This window comes from Piliocolobus tephrosceles, chromosome 5 (assembly GCF_002776525.5).
Source record: "Piliocolobus tephrosceles isolate RC106 chromosome 5, ASM277652v3, whole genome shotgun sequence".
Taxonomy (NCBI): domain Eukaryota; kingdom Metazoa; phylum Chordata; class Mammalia; order Primates; family Cercopithecidae; genus Piliocolobus; species Piliocolobus tephrosceles.
The window spans coordinates 37637940-37656792 of NC_045438.1; the positions used below are offsets into that span (position 1 = coordinate 37637940).

General features: G+C 40.3%; 1 protein-coding gene across 1 annotated transcript in view; it reads left to right on the forward strand.

Annotated features, from left to right (window-relative positions):
* Positions 1-18853, forward strand: part of ECT2L (epithelial cell transforming 2 like) — a 95421-nt gene that overhangs the window by 9412 nt on the left and 67156 nt on the right. Inside the window, exon 3 of the mRNA XM_023191004.2 lies at positions 14228-14390. Coding sequence (XP_023046772.1) covers positions 14228-14390 — 163 coding nt within the window. The remainder of the gene's footprint in view (positions 1-14227; positions 14391-18853) is intronic.

Sequence of the window (18853 nt, forward strand, 5' to 3'; positions counted from 1 at the left end):
ACAGATGGACATTTGGGTTGATTCCAAGACTTTGCTATTGTGAATAGTGCCGCAATAAACATACGTGTGCATGTGTCTTTATAGCAGCATGATTTATAATCCTTTGGGTATATACCCAGTAGTGAGATGGCTGGGTCATATGGTACATCTAGATCTAGATCCTTGAGGAATCACCATACTGTTTTCCATAATGGTTGAACTAGTTTACAATCCCACCAACAGTGTAAAAGTGTTCCTATTTCTCCACATCCTCTCCAGCACCTGTTGTTTCCTGACTTTTTAATGATTGCCATTCTAACTGGTGTGAGATGGTATCTCATTGTGGTTTTGATTTGCATTTCTCTGATGGCCAGTGATGATGAGCATTTTTTCATGTGTCTGTTAGCTGTATGAATGTCTTCTTTTGAGAAATGTCTGTTCATATCCTTTGCCCACTTTTTGACGGGGTTGTTTGTTTTTTTCTTGCAAATTTGTTTCTCTTTTTTCAATTCTTATTTTAATTTATACACATTTATTTAGCCCCAGCCATGCTGCAAGCACTCTGCCAGTTGCCAGGGACAGAGCAGTGAACAAGACAGTAGTGGAGACAGACATTATATGGTGAAGGAGGCCGGGTGCAATGGCTCACACCTGTTATCTTAGCACTTAGGGACAGAGGCCAGTGGATCACTTGAGCTTAGGAGTTCGAGACCAGCCTGGGCAACATGGTGAAAACCTGTCTCTACTAAAAAATACAAAAATTAGCTGGGTGCTGTGGTGTGTGCCTGTAGTCCCAGCTACTTAGAAGGCTGATGCAGGAGAATTGCTTGAGCCTGGGAGGTGGAGGTTGCAGAGAACTGAGATTATACCATTACACTCCAGCCTGGGCAACAGAGTCAGAGACCCTGTCTTAAAAATAAATAAATAAATAAATAAATAAATAAATAAATAGTGGAGTCTGAAAAAGGACTGGGTCAGCAAGAATAAAAACAGCACTTAGATTACATGGTAATGCACATCAAGTGTAAAGGACACAGGTTTCAGCAAAGGTTGTGAGATGGCATTAAGCAGGAGTGCTCAATGAGTGTCAGTCAGCCTCCTAAAGGGACGTGTTTGGGCAGCAGGAATGGTTGTTGAGGAGATGGGGAGATCCTGGCTGTACCCCAGACATGTCACTCTAAAACTCCACTATCATCACTTGATCTGGTTGCCTGCGTTGTTGCCAAAACAGTTTTCACCAGCCACGGGACTCTAACCCACTCTACTGGTTTCAGCTATTTCTGGCTCCACCCCCCAGAACTACATCACCTCATTGGCCCTAAATTATTATGAATGCATAGGAAGTCAAACTGCAATTACGTAACAACAATACGTCTGTGTGCATGCATTATGCGTCATTTCCCATGATCCAAGACCAGCCTGGCCAGCCTGACATAACAAAGAAGTAGCTGTGACTGTGAGAAGTGACAAAGGAAAAGTAATGGGACTTTACCTAGGCCAGAGGGTCAGGGAAAGCTGCCCTGAGGATGGGATATTTACACTGGAGTCTGAAGGACAAGTAGGAGTCAGACAAGCAAAGACTTAGAGAGTGACTGTTCTATCTGGAGGGGACAGGATATGTGAGAGCCTTGGTTCTTCTTTGCCTGCTCAACACCAATACCAGGCTTTTGTAGAAGCATTAGAAAATACAGATAGTGCCGGGCACAGTGGCTCACGCCTGTAACCCCAACACTTTGGGAGGCTGAGGGGGGTGGATCACTTGAGGTCAGGAGTTTGAGACCAGCCTGGCCAACATGGTGAAACCCCGTTTCTACTAAAAATACAAAAATATTAGCCAGGTGTGGTGGGGGACACTTGTCATCCCAGCTGCTAGGGAGGCTGAGGCAGGAGAATCGCTTGAACCCATAAGGCAGAGGTCACAGTGAGCTGAGATCATGCCACTGCACTCCAGCCTGGGCGACAGAGCAGGACTCCATCTAAACAAAAAAAAAAAAAAAAAGAAAAAAGAAAAGAAAAGAAATATAGATAAGTAAAAAGAGGGAAATAGCAATCACCAATAATCCAATGATCCACCACCATATACAGCCTTCTTTTTACACTCCTGTGCATTCGTATGACTATATATGGATCCGATTAGACCAATTATCCAGAATTTTTTTTCAAAGAAACTTCAATCACTCTCCTTATTGCTTTAGCCATATCCAGTTTTGCTCTCTCATCCTCTGAAGACTTCAGCACATGGTTCTTCATTTCGTTTATATCCCAAACCCGGCCATTAGTCTGTGTGACACTGGCATTCACGAGGAAAACCCACTTCACACTCTGGACACCCAGTTGGTCTTATCACCCAAAATGAATTTTTCTCCCCCTGCCTTAATCAACGACTCCCACAATAAATGCATTACAGTTAATCCAAAGTCACTGATGGAAGCGTTCCCTCTTCTCCCAGTTTGCCTGTTCAGCTATCCCCATCTTGAGCGCTGTTCTACTCACTGACCTTGCAGTCCATGGGCTCCTCTGCTCTCTGTCAATCAGCCCTTTCCTTGGTATTTAACTTGCCTGATCACCCCATTTAGGGGCCATGGCCTGCCATGTTAGTAATTCACATTCCAATTCTCTCAGCTCCCTTGCTCAAGATTTTTATCACATTCATCTTCCAAAATCCTAGTCTGAATACCTGAACTTTTAAATTTCTCCCCTACATACATACCAGCCACTAAGAATTACTAAAGAAAACCAACAGCAAAGTAGATTGTTTGCTAGAAATTATTTTTTCTTTATTTTGGGAAAATTCAAGTTTAATTAAAACTATAATGATATAGGCCAGGCACGATGGCTCATACCTGAAATCCCAGCACTTTGGGAGGCCAAGGCAGGAGGATCACTTGAGGTCAAGAGTTTAAGACCAGCCTGGCCAACATGGTGAAACCCTGACTCTACTAAAAATACAAAACACAGCTGGGTGTGGTGGCAGTTGTCTGTAATTTGGGAGGCTGAGGCAGGAGAACCTCTTGAACCTGGGAGGCAGAGGTTGCAGTGAGCTGAGATCACATCATTGCATTCCAGCTCAGGCAACAGACACTCCATCTCAAGAAAAAGAAAACTAAACTATACTGATCGAGTTTGGGTATTAGTTCCCACCCAAATCTCATAATGAATTGTAATCCCCAATACTGAAGGGAGACTGGAGGGAGGTGTTTGGGTCATGGGGGCAGATCCCTCATGGTTTGGTGCTGTCTTCATGATAGTGAGCGTCTAAGAGATCTGGTCATTTAAAAGTGTATGGCACCCTCCCCCAACTCCCCCACTGTCTCACTCTCTTGCTCCTGCTTTCTTCATGTGACGTGCCTGCTTTCCCTTCACCTTCCACCATGATTGGAAGCTTCCTGAGGCCTCCTAAGAAACCAAGCAGATGCCAGCACCATGCTTCCTGTAAAGCCTGCAGAACCATGAGCCAATTAAAGCTCTCCTCTTTATAAACTACCCAGTCCCAGCCAGGTGCGGTGGCTCACACCTGTAATCCCAGCACTTTGGGAGGCCTAGACGGGCAGATCACGAGATCAGGAGTTCAAGACCAGCCTGGCCACCATGGTTAAACCCCGTCTCTACTAAAGAAACAAAAAATCAGCCAGATGTGGTGACGCATGCCTGAAATCCCAGCTACTCTGGAGGCTGAGGCAGGAGAATCCTTGAATCTGGGAGGCGGAGGTTGTAGTGAGCTGAGATCACACCATTGCACTCCAGCCTGGGCAACAGGGTGAGACTCTGTCTCAAACAAAACAGGAAAAAAATATATATATCCAGTCTGGGGTATTTCTTTATAGCAACACAAGAAGGGCCTAACACATATAGAAAAATATAAGGGACCCTGGCATATTCAGCACCTATTTTTAATAATTATCAGCTCATGGTTCATATTATTTCATCTATTTCCCCGAAGTTGTAACCGCCCTATATACCCTGGGTTATTATTATTTGTTTTGTTGTTTTTTAGATGGAGTCTCGCTCTGTCCCCCAGGCTGAAGTGCAGCAGCACAATCTCAGCTCACCACAACCTCTACCTTCCAGGTTCAAGAGGTCCTCCTGCCTCTGAACCTCCCAAGTAGTTGGGATTACAGGTGCGTGCCATCACACCCAGCTAATTTTTATATTTTTAGTAGAGACGGGGTTTCACCATGTTGGCCAAACTGGTTTCAAACTCCTGACTTCAGTGATCCACCCTCATCGGCCTCCCAAAGTGCTAGGATTACAGGCATAAGCCACCACGCCCAGCCCCCTGGTTTATTTTAAAGCAAACTGTAGACATCATGTCATTTCATACTTTAATATTCCAGTATATAACTTTTTTATAAAGGACTATTTTTTAAAATCTAATCACAATTGCATTATCGGCCTGAAAAAATAATTTCTTAGTATAATCAAATGTCTAGTCAGCAATCAATTTTCCTCAATGATCTCATAACTTACTTTAAAAATAATTGCTTTAACTCAGGACCCAGTAAGGTTCACAAATTGCAACTGATTAATATGACTTCTAGATTTCTTTTAATGTATAGGTTTTCTCCCCTCACTCTTTTTCTTTTCTTCCTTGTCCTGTAGTGTTTCCCACAGTCTATATTTTGCTGATTGTAACTTTCTGCCTCCTCTTTTCCTGAAAACTGGTAGTTTCAGGCCTGATGAAAGTCACATTTGATTTTTGGATAAGAATACTTTAAAGGTGGTGTTTTGTTCTTCCTTCAGAAGCTGGCGAGTTCCAGTGGTTTTTCTGTGTGCTGTTAGATGCCATTGACAATCTTGGCATGGGTCCACTGTTTCATTAGGGGTTGCAAAATGTCGACATACTACCTCGTCATTCCTTTTCTGTTTACTAGTTGGCATACTTCTATAAAGAGAAACTTTCCCCCTTTAATGAGGTGTTTTCCCCTGAGGTAGAGTTCATACAGGAAAGACACATGTTGATTTTATTTACCAATTTTCTAACCAATAGCTTGGTTTTATGCCATCCTCCAAAATTGATCACTGAGTTCTTCGTAGTATTATAAACTCATGAACTTAAGTATCTTATGTTTTAATCCATTTCAGTTATTTTCTTATTGGTATTGAAATTGTGTTGTTCCTGGCCAGGGGAGCCTCCTCAAGATAACTCTTGAGTTCTTTTGACATGTTAATTTCTCTTCTTCTTATTTTGAGACAAGGTCTCACTCTGTCAGTCAGGCTAGGGTGCTGACTAAGTTTAAAAAAAATTTTTTTTGTAGAGATGGGAGTCTCACTATGTTGCCCCGGCTGGTCTTGAACTCCTGCCCTCAAATTATCCTCCCACCTTGGCCTACCAAAGTGCTAGGATTACAGGGCGTGAGCCACCACACCTGTTTGTTTCTAATAGTTTCTTTTCTTTCTGGTGTGATAAAATCTTCTGGGCTTGTCTTGTCCTTTTTCTGCCTCAGACTTGGGATCACCATTTCTCCAAGGAGCCCTGTTTCCTTTTGGTGGGGTATAACATTTGGTATTAGGTATTGCCCTAATAGGGCACTCTTACAAGTATCTCATTAGGTTGTTCAAGTTTCTAGGAATTTTTAGTACACAGAACTAGAAAATAACTTTTAAAAAACGTTACAATGCATCAAGAGTTCGGATCCATACTCTCAATTCAAATTCGAGTCAACAGGATTTGTATTGAACCTTTCTGTATTGCATCCATATCTCCTTTCTTTCACACAGGAAATCTTGGTTCCCAATGACATTAACGTAATAACTCATTTTCTTTGTTCCATAATACATGCACAACATTCCCAAAACAACAAAACCATCACTACCACTCCCTATGTCATTGCTGAAATCAGTTAAAAATAATTTTTGCAGTTCTTATTGTCCTCAAGGTATGCCACATTTAGGGACATGGAGTCAAATTTCTGTGTTTTAAAATGGAATAATCCCAATCTGTATGATTATTCAACTAACTCAATACACAATTAGGTTGGTTTCATTTTGCTTTTGAATTTTAGGGATTGCTTTTATCAAATCCAATTTTGTTTGATAATTTAATATTAAAAGACATGTGGTTACAGAAGTCGCATCTAGAAAACAAAGTATATTCAGAAAAATCTAGCTTCTACCACTGTGTTGCTCTGTGCTCTGTTCCTTCCTTCCAAATCTCTCTATGACGGGGTGGACAAACTTTTTCTAAAGGGCCAGATTGCAACAATCTTAGGCCTCGTGGGCCCTGTGATCCCTGCTCCAACTACTTAGCTTTACCGATGCAGTACAAAGGCCACCATAGGCAGTATGTAAGTAAATGGGTATGGTTGTGTTCCAGTAACATTTTGCAAAAAGGGATGTCAAAAACAAATGGATACAGTCCACGGGCCATACACCTGCTCTAGAATCATCTGCAGGGACCATGCCCAGATCCCCAGTTTCAACTCACTACTCATCCCATCCTAAACTGGTTTCTGCCCTTTTAAGTCCATATGGCTGAATCCAGAGGACTCTTGGATTTTTTTCAGTTATCTTGCTTGTCCTCTCTGCAGTTGTCAGTACGATCAAGTACTTACTCCTCGAAATGACAATCTTCCTGTGGATGCCATGATAGAAGATTCACCTGGCTTCCTCCTACCTCTCAGTCCTGTCCTTTCCATGTTGTTTAATGGCAAATCCTCTATGTGTCGTTAAATGCGGGCATTCCTCCAGCCTGTGGGAGCTCTGCTTCTCTTTTTATTCTGTGCTGTCTGTGTAGAGCACTTAATCCATACCCAGGCTTTTATTTAATATTTCTGTAACAGTGATCAGGCAATTTTTATCTTTGGCCTAGACATTGCCTTTGAGTTCCTAATTATATGTCCAACTGCTTACTTGATATTTAATTTTGAATGTCTTGAGAACACCCCAAAACGACATGTCCAAGTGTGTACAACTGTCATAGGCAAAATGTGACTATATTTTCTGTTTTAATAGTGGTACCACCAGCCATCCAGTTCTAAAAGTTAGAAACCCAAGAGTCATCTAATCATCACTTATCAATTTACCCCCAATATCTCTCATGTGTTCAATTTTCTACATCTCTATCAATACCACCTTAGGCCAACCCACCATTGTATCTGGCCTGGGCTATGGCTATGGCCATGGCCTTCTAATTGGTCTCCCCGTCATTGTGGACTCTCCCACCCCTCCCTGTGCAGTCAGTGTTGGCTTCTCAAATGGCACTGAGACCATGTCATCATGCCCCTGTTTAACAGTTTTAGTTTAAAAAATTGTAAACTTTAACATGGCATCTAAGGCCCTGCAGGGATATGGCTCTGACCACTCCTTCAGCTTCCCCTCTTCCCTCTTCCTCCATAGTTCCTGGTGCTTCAGCCCAACTCACCTTCTTCCAGCTCTTCAGGTACGCCATGCTGTCTTTGCCCTTGACATTGCTCTCTACCGAGGAGGCTCTTCTACCTCCACTGCCCTTTTCTCCAAGTTGCCTTTAACCCACTTAGCTCCTGCGGGAAGCCTTTCCACACATGTACTTTTTCTTCAGAAGATTAACTACAGTTATAATTTCACCATATTAGATTTTTTAAAAAATTAGTGCTGTCTTCCTAACCATATTGTAGGCTCCACAAAGGCAGAAATTGTGTCATTTTTTGTTTGTTTGTTTTTTGTCTCATTAAAACCCCAGAATATAAGAAGGGATTCAAAATAATGTTGATTTAATAAGCGAATCAGTGAACTGTACAACCACAGTAAACATGCACATACCAATTTAATGAAACAATTTTAGTTCATGTATTCCTTTGAGAACAGGTATTCAAACTGCACCCCAAAACTATAAATCTTCCCCCCAGAAAAGACACATAGGTGCATAGATACAAAATTTGCCAGACATTTCAGGAACTTTGTATGCTGTATGAAACTCTCATATGGATAATAGTGCATGAAACTAAGTGAAATGTCTTCAATTTTTTTTTATCATTTTTAATGACTTTATAGTCATTGGTCCAGATTTTGCTTAAGATTCTCTAGTTTTCCCTCCTTTGGTTTCAAGTTTATTATCCAACTTATTCAGTTTTCTCTTAATTTCAAAAACTGTGTATTTTTTACTTCAAATGTCTGTTGTTTCTTTTCCAAATGAACATTTCAAACATTCACTCCTACTATTACCTTGACTTCTCTTTGAATATTTTCAACATGTTTATGTTAAAATCTCTTGGATAATTTCATTACCTTTAGTTCTTGAGGTGACAGATCCCTTGTTTGTTTCATTTGCTGGCCTTTCCTCATGGTGTTTTAGTCTGAGGTCATTTTCCATGGGGAGGATAACTGCCCTGGGTTGTGGAGGCACATGGGGTGGTTCACATGTGTATCTTCGTCTCTGGGAACCCCTTGGGTTTCTTATTTTCTCACCAGCATTTATGTTTCTATTGTAGCTCAGGGTCTCTAATGTGCCAGGAGATTTAATATGGACTTAAGCCCATGGAAGGTACAGGCCTGTTCTGATTTCCCCCAGGTCTCCCTTTCCTTTAGCAGCCCAGGAGACAGTGTGCTTCCTTGCTTCTTCCCTGCAAGGTCTGGACTCCTGTCAGTAGGAAAGCCTAGCACTACTCATCAAGACTGGGCCCAATTCTTCTGTGAATTTCTCAATTTCAGCTCCCACGGTGTCCTTGTGTTTTTTTTTTTTTTTTTTTTTTTTTAATTTTATAACTTGCTGATTTCTTTTTTCATTACTTTTCCGTTTGAAGAGATTATGCTTTATAATCCCAGCACTTTTAGCTGTTTGAAATTAGTTCATAGTATATTAGTCCATTTCACACTGCTATAAAGAACTGCCTGAGACTGGGTCATTTATAAAGATAAAAGAATTAATTGGCTCAGAGTTCTGCATGGGTGGGGAGGCCTCAGGAAACTTACAATCATGGTGGAAGGGGAAGCAGGCACATCTTACGTGGCGGCAGGTGACAGACAGAGACAGAGACAGAGAGACAGAGAGACGAGAGAGAGAGAGAGAGGAGGAACTGTCAAACACCAGTAAAACATTGGATCTCATGAGAACTCACTATGACAAGAACAGCATGGGGGAAACCACCTCCATGATCTACTCACCCACCACCAGGTCCCTCCCTTGACATACGGGGATTATGGAGATTAAAATTTGAGATAAGATTTGAGTGGGGACATAAAGCCAAAGCATATCACATAGATTCCTCTTTCAGCTCAGTCTACTGATTTCTAGGAAGATTAGATTTTATAGATATGCCATAACTTATCTCAGACATTTAGCTTGTTTTCCCCAGCTTTTGCTACTATAAACAACACTTAGAGGAACATCCTTTAGCTAAATCCTTAGACATATCTGTAATCACTGTTTTAGGAACAACCCCTAGAAGATGAATTGCTGGATCCAAAAGCACATTTGTATGGCCGTTGGTATTTGTCACTTGTCAACTTGTCTTCCTTTTCATGCAACTCAGGAGTTGTACAAATGCCTATGGTTCCCCTTGCCCTTGTGTCATCTCCTTTTGGCCCCATTAAAATATGCACCAGAGGACCACCTGAGGTCGGGAGTTCGAGACCAGCCTGGCCAACATGGTGAAACCCCGTCTCTACTAAAAATACAAAAATTAGCCGGGCTTGATGGCATGGACCTGTGATCCTAGCTGCTCGGGAGGCTGAGACAGGAGAATCGCTTGAACCCAGGAGGTGGAGGTTGCAGTGAGCAGAGATCACACCACAGTACTCCAGCCTGGGTGAGATGGCAAGACTCCATCTCAAAAATAAATAAATAAATAATTTTTTAAAAAACAAAACAAAACCATGCACCAGGGACTGAAACTGGGGTATGAACAGCACCCCAGACCCTGACCGAGCCATAAAACTGTTTGTAAAGAAGCCACCAGACAAGGCTTAGAGGTGCTTCCTAGGCAACCAGAAAACAGGGACCTCTGCCAAATCCACTCTCCCCTCCACAGGCCTCTCTCCAAGCTGTTCTCCTAGTCATTTGCATCACAATTTTGGCAGCTTCTTTCTACTTATCAGAAATTTAAGAGCAGAGAATTAAATTCAAGTCCCGCATTACTAAGCTTTGTTATTTTTGCAAAGTACACGTTGTACATTCAGTGGCACACTGCAAAGCATTATCATGAATTATTTAAATGAAACCATCCTTGTCACAATAAATGAGCAAAACACATTTTTTCACTTTCTTCTTACATGTTGTTATTTCTCTTCATGGATTTCTTACTTTGCAACATTAACTAAAACATGATGAGCCCCGCAATGTCATTACTACAAACTACCCTACCTTCGTTCTGCTGATCATGTATTTTTTTTTTAATGTGACAGAAGCATTTTTCTTTCTTCTTAAGATTCATTATACTCAAATGTGTCCCTGTGGCAGCATAGAATAGGAACAAATATGAAATATGTATAACCAAGGTTTACTTTTGGAAGTAATTCATATTCAATTCTCATTTGCTTTGCTGGGATGGAACAATAGATGCTGTGAGGTGGGAAGGTAGTAGACATGAAAATCTAAAGATACTGAGACCCTTCTTTGGAAAGGAGGCCAGAAACATTTCTGTTTTGCCTCATATTTTATTAATCTATTTTATAATTCCAAGTAAATGAGAATAAAACTTATCTCAAAGGCTAGCAAAATGATCCTAAAGTCTCAGGCAATGAGGACAGTAATTCATTAAAGATTAACGGTTCTTGGCATTGTCACAGTCTTGTTCGGCTTGAATGTTAATCTCTAAGGAAATTACAGTTGTTACCTGTGCTTTATTGTTGATACTGACAAGATCCTCAAGTGACACTTCTGTCTGTGGATACTACATGCTACCAGTACAGGCCCGACTCCATTCTTTGCCCCTATTTACACACACACACACACTCTGTCTCTCTCTCTCTCCCCTTACAACGGCATGCAAACAGGTTCATTTTACGCCACTCTGTTTCGTTTCAGGATGTGGCAAGGCTACATGGACAGGGATTAAAAAAACAGCAGTGACTTAAGGCCAGGGGAGGAGGAACACAGAAAATAAATCAGCAATCATTAAAACTTGGAACTGAAGCAAACTTTTAAAAAAATATTTTGGCCACTTAAAAAAAACTTTTCGTTTTGCCATAATTTTTAACTCACAGAAAAGTTGCAAGAATAGTACAGATAATATCTTTATCCCTTTTACCTGGACTTCCTCATTTAGTTAACATTTTAATAGTTATGGCTGGGCACAGTGGCTCACGCCTATAATCCCAGCACTTTGGGAGGCCAAGGCAGGCGGATCACTTGAGCTAAAGAGTTCGAGACCAGCCTGGGCAACATAATGAAACCACATCTCCACTAAAAACACAAAAAAATTAGCCAGGTGTGTGGTGCATGCCTGGAGTCCCAGAAATTTGGGAGGCTGAGGTGGGAGGACTGCTTGAGGCAGGGAAGCAGAGGTTGCAGTGAGCTGAGATCGTGCCACTGCCCTCCAGCCTGGGTGACAGAGCCAGGCCCTGTCTCAGAAAAAAAAAAAAAAAAAAAAGTTAACAGTTTAATAGCTAACATTTTACCATTTTTGCCTTATTATTTAGAATCACTGGAGAGTAAATTACAAACATGATGTCCATTACCTTGAGGGTGTCAATGTGTGTTTCCTAAAACGCAAGGTGTACACACTGCTGAAAAATCAAAGTACATCCAGCATTACTGGAAATCAGCACTGATAAAACACTATATCCACCCCACAGACTCCATTCCCATATTCCTGATTGCTCCAGCAATGTCCTTTATAATCACACTTTTCCTTTTGGTCCAGAATCCAGCCCAGGGTTATCTACTGTATTTAGTTTCCATGTCTCTAGATCCGCCTTCAAAGTGGAGCAAATGCACAAGGTTTTCCTTGTCTCTTATGACTTGATACTTTTGAAGAGTACAGGCCTGCTGCTTTGTCAAATGACCCTCGATTTCTGGTTGGGTGGTGGTTCCTCAAGATCACCTTCAGTTTATACCTTCTTGGCAGGAATAGCGTGGAAATGATGCTGTGTTCTCTGTGGATTGCATCTGGGGGCATAGCATGTCAATTTGTCCCACAGCTGGTGATTATATCCCTTGGTTAAGATAGTTAATTATTAAGTATTTTGTACTTAATTTATATTTAATAAACAATTTTAAAGCATTTGATTAATTTTAAAGTAATCAAAAACTATTTTAATCTATGTAAATATCCTGTTTCTTATCAAGCTTCACCCACTAGTTTTGGCATTCATTAATCATTCTTTTTTTTTTTTTTTTTTGAGATGGAGTTTTGCTCTTGTCACCCAGGCTGGAGTGCAGTGGCGTGATCTCTGCAACCTCCACTTCCTGTGTTCAAGCGAATCTCCTGCCTCAGCCTCCCAAGTAGCTGGGCTTACAAGCATACACCACTATGCCTGGCTAACTTTCATATTTTTAGTAAAGACAGGGTTTCACCACATTGGCCAGGCTGGTCTCCAACTCCTGACCTCAGGTGATCCACCCACCTCGGTCTCCCAAAGTGCTGGGATTACAGGCGTGAGTCACTCATTGATGATTCTTATTTGAAGCAATTATGACTATGATGGCCTCCAAGCGGTGATTTCCTAATTTCTTAATTCCTTCTGCATGTATTAATTGGTGTTCTGTTGTGAGGTAGTTTTCCTTCTCCCCTATTTATTTATTCATTCATGGGTATATTTATATCAGTATGGACTCAGGAATGCCTATTTTATTCAATAGGCTATATTACATTAATTATTTGCTTTGAAACTCAAATTATTCCATATTTTGCCAGTGGGAGTGACTTTATTAATAAATTGGCTTCTGTATTCTTTTGGTTAAGTACTTCCTTATTTTCTAGTGTCAAGATATTCCAGACCTATCTTATACTTTCCTTGTCCCTACCCTGGTATCAGCCATTTCTCCAGTAAGCTCTGGTTTATTTTATTAGGAAATGGAATTGAGAAACCAATATCTGAGTTTATAGTGTGTTCATTGCTTTTGGGATGTCATTGCTTTTAGGTGCTGTAAGATGAAATATGTGTACACACATGTACATATACAGCCATCTGTCTCTATTTGTGTATCATTCATTTATATACATATTTTAAATCATGAGATTTTACAGTGATATCTCCAATTTCTCTCCAACTCCATACAGATTAGTCTAGCTTTCCTCCTTTATATATTTGTAGATCCTTTTTCCAAAAGTGAGAAACCTAGCTCCCATAATCTTCAAATCTTTCCCAACCCCCTGTAAACAACCAATCTTCCAGCCCTTCAGAAGCCATCGTCTCCTTCTCCCCTTCTGCACATGGCTATTGCCCCACTGAGTCTCCCCGCACTCTTCCCGTGGCCACACCAGGCTGAGCAAACCCTCTTACTGACCCGTAATAGCACATTCTTCTTTTCTATACCTGCTACCCATTCAGGACAAATGATTGGCATTTCAGAATATGGCCAGCTTTGTGTCAAAAGAAGGATTCAATACATCACATAATATAGTGTGTCAGCTCCAGTGGGGAAGGGAATTTGGTCTTGTAATAGAGGCAGCCACTCAAAAGGAAAAAGAAATTTCTTCCGGAAGCACTGGTCTAAAAAAACAAAAAAGTCCACACACAAGAAAATCTCAGTGAATATATCTTTGCTTTGAATTTCAACTCCATTAAAAATCTTGGGTTGAGTTTTAAATTGATAGTGAAAAGCTTTTATAGTCTTTTTCTCTTGAAAATCACACCAAACTAGGTTTACTCGAAGACTGTTTTCTTCCTGTAAATTTTAGATATTCTTGTTATTTGTCTTCCTTTTTAGAATGGATAATTCAAAGAGAATACTTTTTTTTTTTAGACAGAGTTTCACTCTGTTGCCCAGGCTGGAGTGCAGTAGCACAATCTCGGCTCACTGCAACCTCAGCCTCCTGGGTTCAAGTGATTCTCCTGCCTCAGCCTCCCGAGTAGCTGGTATTACAGGCACGTACCACCATACTCAGCTAATTGTTCATATTTTTAGTAGAGACAGAGTTGTGCTGTGTTGGCCATGCTGGTCTTGAACCCCTAACCTCAAGTGATCCGCTCACCTTGGCCTCCCAAAGTGCTGGGGTTACAGGCTTGAGCCACCACACCCGGCCTGAATATTTTTAAAATCTAGATTTATGTTTTGTTAGGATTTTTTATAGGTAGAACACTGGAGGAAGATCAATGACCAATATTTATGCTGACTTTTTAGTCAATTTTAGACATTAGTGTTCTAAACTAAATTTCTTTTTCTTTTTAGGTTTGTCCAAGACTGGTTTTCAGAAAGGATGCAAGTGGCCAAAGTGGATTTCTCTACAGTGTTACCACGCTTCATTTCTCTATATATCTTTTCCTTTCTGAGTCCGAAAGATTTGTGTGCAGCTGCCCAAGTCAGCTGGCCCTGGAAGTTTTTAACTGAACAGGTTTAATATTTGTCACTTCCTAGTAATAGGGCACAAGTACAACTATAATCTTAAATGAGGCTACTAGGGTAGCTCCCTTCCCTGAAGACAATAGCTGAGGGTACCTGATCCATCCCTTACCCTTGAGAGAAAAAATAGGGACAAGTGAAATACAATAATGTATTTCTATAAATAAATAAGGCGTATAGACTAGTCCAATAATTCCTGTTACTTAAAAAATCTTTAAATACTCAGTATAATTATTTAGAAAACATTTTATCTTGGTTAAAGAAGTTCACTTTCTTTTGAGACGGAGTCTCGCTTTGTCACCCAGGCTGGAGTGCAGTGGCACGATCTCGGCTCACTACAACCTCCACCTCCTGAGTTCTAGCGATTCTCCTGCCTCAGCCTTCTGAGTAACTGGGATTACAGGCGGCTGCCACCACACCCGGCTAATTTTTGTATTTTTAGTAGGGATGGGGTTTCACCGTGTTGGTCAGGCTGGTCTCAAACTCCTGACCTTGGGTTCCGCTAGCCTCGGCCTCCCAAAGTACTGGGATTACGAGCATGAGCCACCGCGCCCTGCCAAGAAGTTCACTTTTCTTCATGAAAAATGATTTATGCTTTAGATTTTGTATATTATCTCCGATAACTCAGCTCTAGAAACTGCTATACAACCACAGCCTCAACTGATCCCTTATTGTCTAACATCTGTTAAAGAACATACATTGAGATCTTAATAGCAGTTGAAAGCAGTTAAAAGCAGCAGCTGTTTAAAATTAACATCTTTTGCCATTAATTCTGCCTCTAGGCTGTCCCTTTTCTTGTAAAATATTTAATACAATGTAACAATACACATACTTTTTTTTTTTCAGAGACAGGATCTCATTCTATCGCCCAGGCTGGAATGCAGTGGTACCATCTGGCTCACTGCAACTTCTGCCTCCCAGGCTCAAGTGGTCCTCCCATCTCAGCCTCTCCAGTACCTGGGACTATAGACATGCACCATCATGCCCAGTGAATTTTTGTAGTTTTAGTAGAGATGAGGTTTCACCATGTTGGCCAGGCTGGTCTGGAACTCCTAGGCTCAAGAGATTCACCCACCTCAGCCTCCTAAAGTGCTGAGATTAAAGGCGTGAGCCACTGTGCCTGGCTTAGTCTGTTTGTATTTCTGTAAACACTTATATATTTGTGTTTAATCCATCATTTTACTATTTTTTGTTTGTCGCATTTAGTTTTTTCCCTCTCCCTGTCTTCCTTTGCGTTAATTAAAATTTTTTTTTTCAGGCTGGGTGCGGTGGCTCACGATCCGAGGCTGGCAGATCACGAGGTCAGGAGATCAAGACCATCCTGGCTAACAGGGTGAAACCCCGTCTCTACTAAAAATACAAAAAAAAAAAAAAAAAAATTAGCCAGGCGTGGTGGTGGGCACCTGTAGTCCCAGCTACTTGGGAGACTGAGGCAGGAGAATGGCGTGAACCCAGAGGCGGAGCTTGCAGTGAGCAGCGATCGGGCCACTGCACTCCAGCTTGGGCTAGAGAGAAAGACTTTTGTCTCAAAAAAAAAAAATTTGTTTTTTCAATTGTTAGATTCTTTAACAGTTATTTCATGGTTACCATAGAGATTATAACATATAACCTTGTATTAATATTATCTTACCATTTCTAAGACAATGCAAGGAGCTTAGAACCCTTTAACTTCATTTACCCTCCTCTCAGTTTCCATGCTTTTTTGTTAAAGATTTTTATTTTATATATACTAATAACTAATAGCCTACTGTTGACCAGAAGACTTACTGATAATGCTAACAGTCAATTAACACACATTTTGTATGTATATTATATACTGTATTCTTCAATATGGCAAGCAAGAGAAAAGAGATTGTTATTTAAACACTCATGAGAAAATATATTTACTATTTGTTAAGTGGAAATGGATCATCATAAAGATCTTCATCCTCATGTTGAGTAGGGAGAAAGCTGAGGAAGAAGAGGAAAAGGAGGAGGAAGAGGAAGGGTTGGTTTTGCTGTCTTAGGGGAGGCAGAGGTGGAGGAAAGCGTGTATAAATGCACACATGCAGTTCAAACCCGTTGTTCAAGGGTTAAGTGTGTAAAATAAACATTTATAACACATAAACACTTATCTCACAAATCTTTATTACTATTGTTTTATGTAGTCAATATTTATTTATATATGACCATATTTTTTTCTGTAGCTCATTTTTTTCTGTTCTGCATCCCTTAGTTTCCATTTGGGATCATTTTCCTTTTACGTTCTGTTTAATATTACCTCGATACAGGTGTGCTGCTGATAAACTCTCTTAGTTTTTGTGTGTCTGAAAATATCTATTTCATCTTCATACTTAGAAGATATTTCAGTAAGAAATCTGAATTCTAGGTTGGCAGCTAATTTTTTTAATAGAACTTTGAAATATTTCATTTTTTTTTCTTGAGAAGTCAAGTTTTATTGTTGATCCTTTAAAGATAACATTTCTATCATCTCTAGCTGCTTTTTGGACTTTTTCTTTCATTTTCAGTAACGTTATTGTGATAATACCTGGGTGTGAGTGTTTATGTATCTTGTTTTGTGTTTGGCTGTGATTTTTGAGTCTGAGACTTAATGTCTTTCATCAGTTTTGAAACATTCTCAGATGTTATTTCTTCGTATTGATTCTGCCCCATTCTCTCCCTTTTTCTCCTAGTATTCCAATACTTATAGGTTGGAAAGATTCACCATGTCTCATAACTTTCATATTCTTTTATAATTTTCCATTTCTGTGACCTTCAGTATTTCAGTCTGGATTTTCTTCAGACCCGTCTTTCAGTTTACTAATTATTTCTTTAGCTAGATTCTAATCTGATCTTAAACCCATCCACTGAGTTCTAAATTTCAGTTATTATATATTTTCAGTTCTAGAATACTGATTTCTTTTGCCAAAATTTTCCACCTAGTCATTTATTTTAGATATATTAATTATAGAGTATTTCCCCAAAGTTCATGTCTGGTGATTACAGTATTTGGATTGCCTGTGGATCTCTCTATAGTTACTAAAAACCAAAAAGAAGACAGAATTCTTGTCTATTGTGTGTTCTAATTAATTTTGATTGAGTACCGCATACTGAGTATACAAAATTGATGTGATCCTTTGAGTCTCTGGGTGATGTTATCTTCCTCCAGAGAGAATTTACTTTTGCTTCTGGCACATCTAGTGCTAGGAACAAATCATACAAATCTAGTCAAGGAATGAGATATTTCAAAGCTGGCTTCAGTCTTTGTGAGTTTGTCTAATTCAGTATTATCCTTCCTGAAAAGAATCTTAATTGAAAGCTGGTGTGATTACCAAGGCTCTTCCTCTTAGTGGGCTCTAAATTTCCATTTGTGTCCTCTCTTCCCTGTGAGAATGCCTAAGATTCTTTTCTAGCATCTAAGTCTTTTAGTCATAACTTTCTGTTCGGATTCTCAGCCTAACAAGCTTTACTTTGGAACTGACAAATGCCTATGCCTTGAAGTAAAAAGTGATGCCAAATATCAGGCTTACCTCTCTGGGTTTCCCTTCTTTCTGGGGTCTCGGTTGAACAAATCCTTATTGCATTGATAACTCTATAATATAGCCTTCAAATAATTGTATAATATTTGGTTTAGGTATTTCATTAGATCAAACCACATGAAATTTTCTTTTTCTTATGTCAAAATGGCTGCATATTGGCAATATCGTATGCTTCAGTCAAAATTATTCTCAATAAGAGGGTTAATCTGAAAGAAACTATTCCACTATTGCTAGAAGCTGAATTCTCAGAATCTAAGGTTAATGTAACCAAATGCTATTGGAACACTAGATAAGTATCACAAAGAGGTCTAATACATACATTCACATATAATGTATATATTCATCAAATAATATTTTTCCTGTGGAACAAGATATACTTCTTATTTCCAAGTCAAGTTCAGATAGTAAGTCAATAGTAGCATTTAAAAACCTTATATCTGGCCAGGTGCAGTGGCTCACACCTGTAATCCCAGCACTTTGGGAGGCTGAAGCGGGTGGATCACCTGAAGTCAGGAGTTCCAGACCAGCCTGGCCAACAGGGAGAAACCCCGTCTCTAGCAAAAATACAAAAAAACTAGCTGGGTATAGTGGCATGCACCTGTAATCCCAGCTACTCAGGAGGCTGAGGCAAGAGAATTGCTTGAACCCAGGAGGGAGAGGTTGTAGTGAGCTGAGATCGCACCACTGCGCTCCAGCCTGGGTGACAGAGCGGGACTCTGTCTCAAAAAAAAAAAAAGAAATAAAAATAAAAGGCCAGGCGCAGTGGCTCACACCTGTAATCCCAGCACTTTGGGAGGCTGAGGCGGGTGGATCACAAGGTCAGGCGATCAAGACCATACTGGCTAACACAGTGAAACCTTGTCTCTACTAAAAATACAAAAAAGTTAGCTGGGCGTGGTGGCAGGCCCCTGTAGTCCCAGCTACTCAGGAGGCTGAG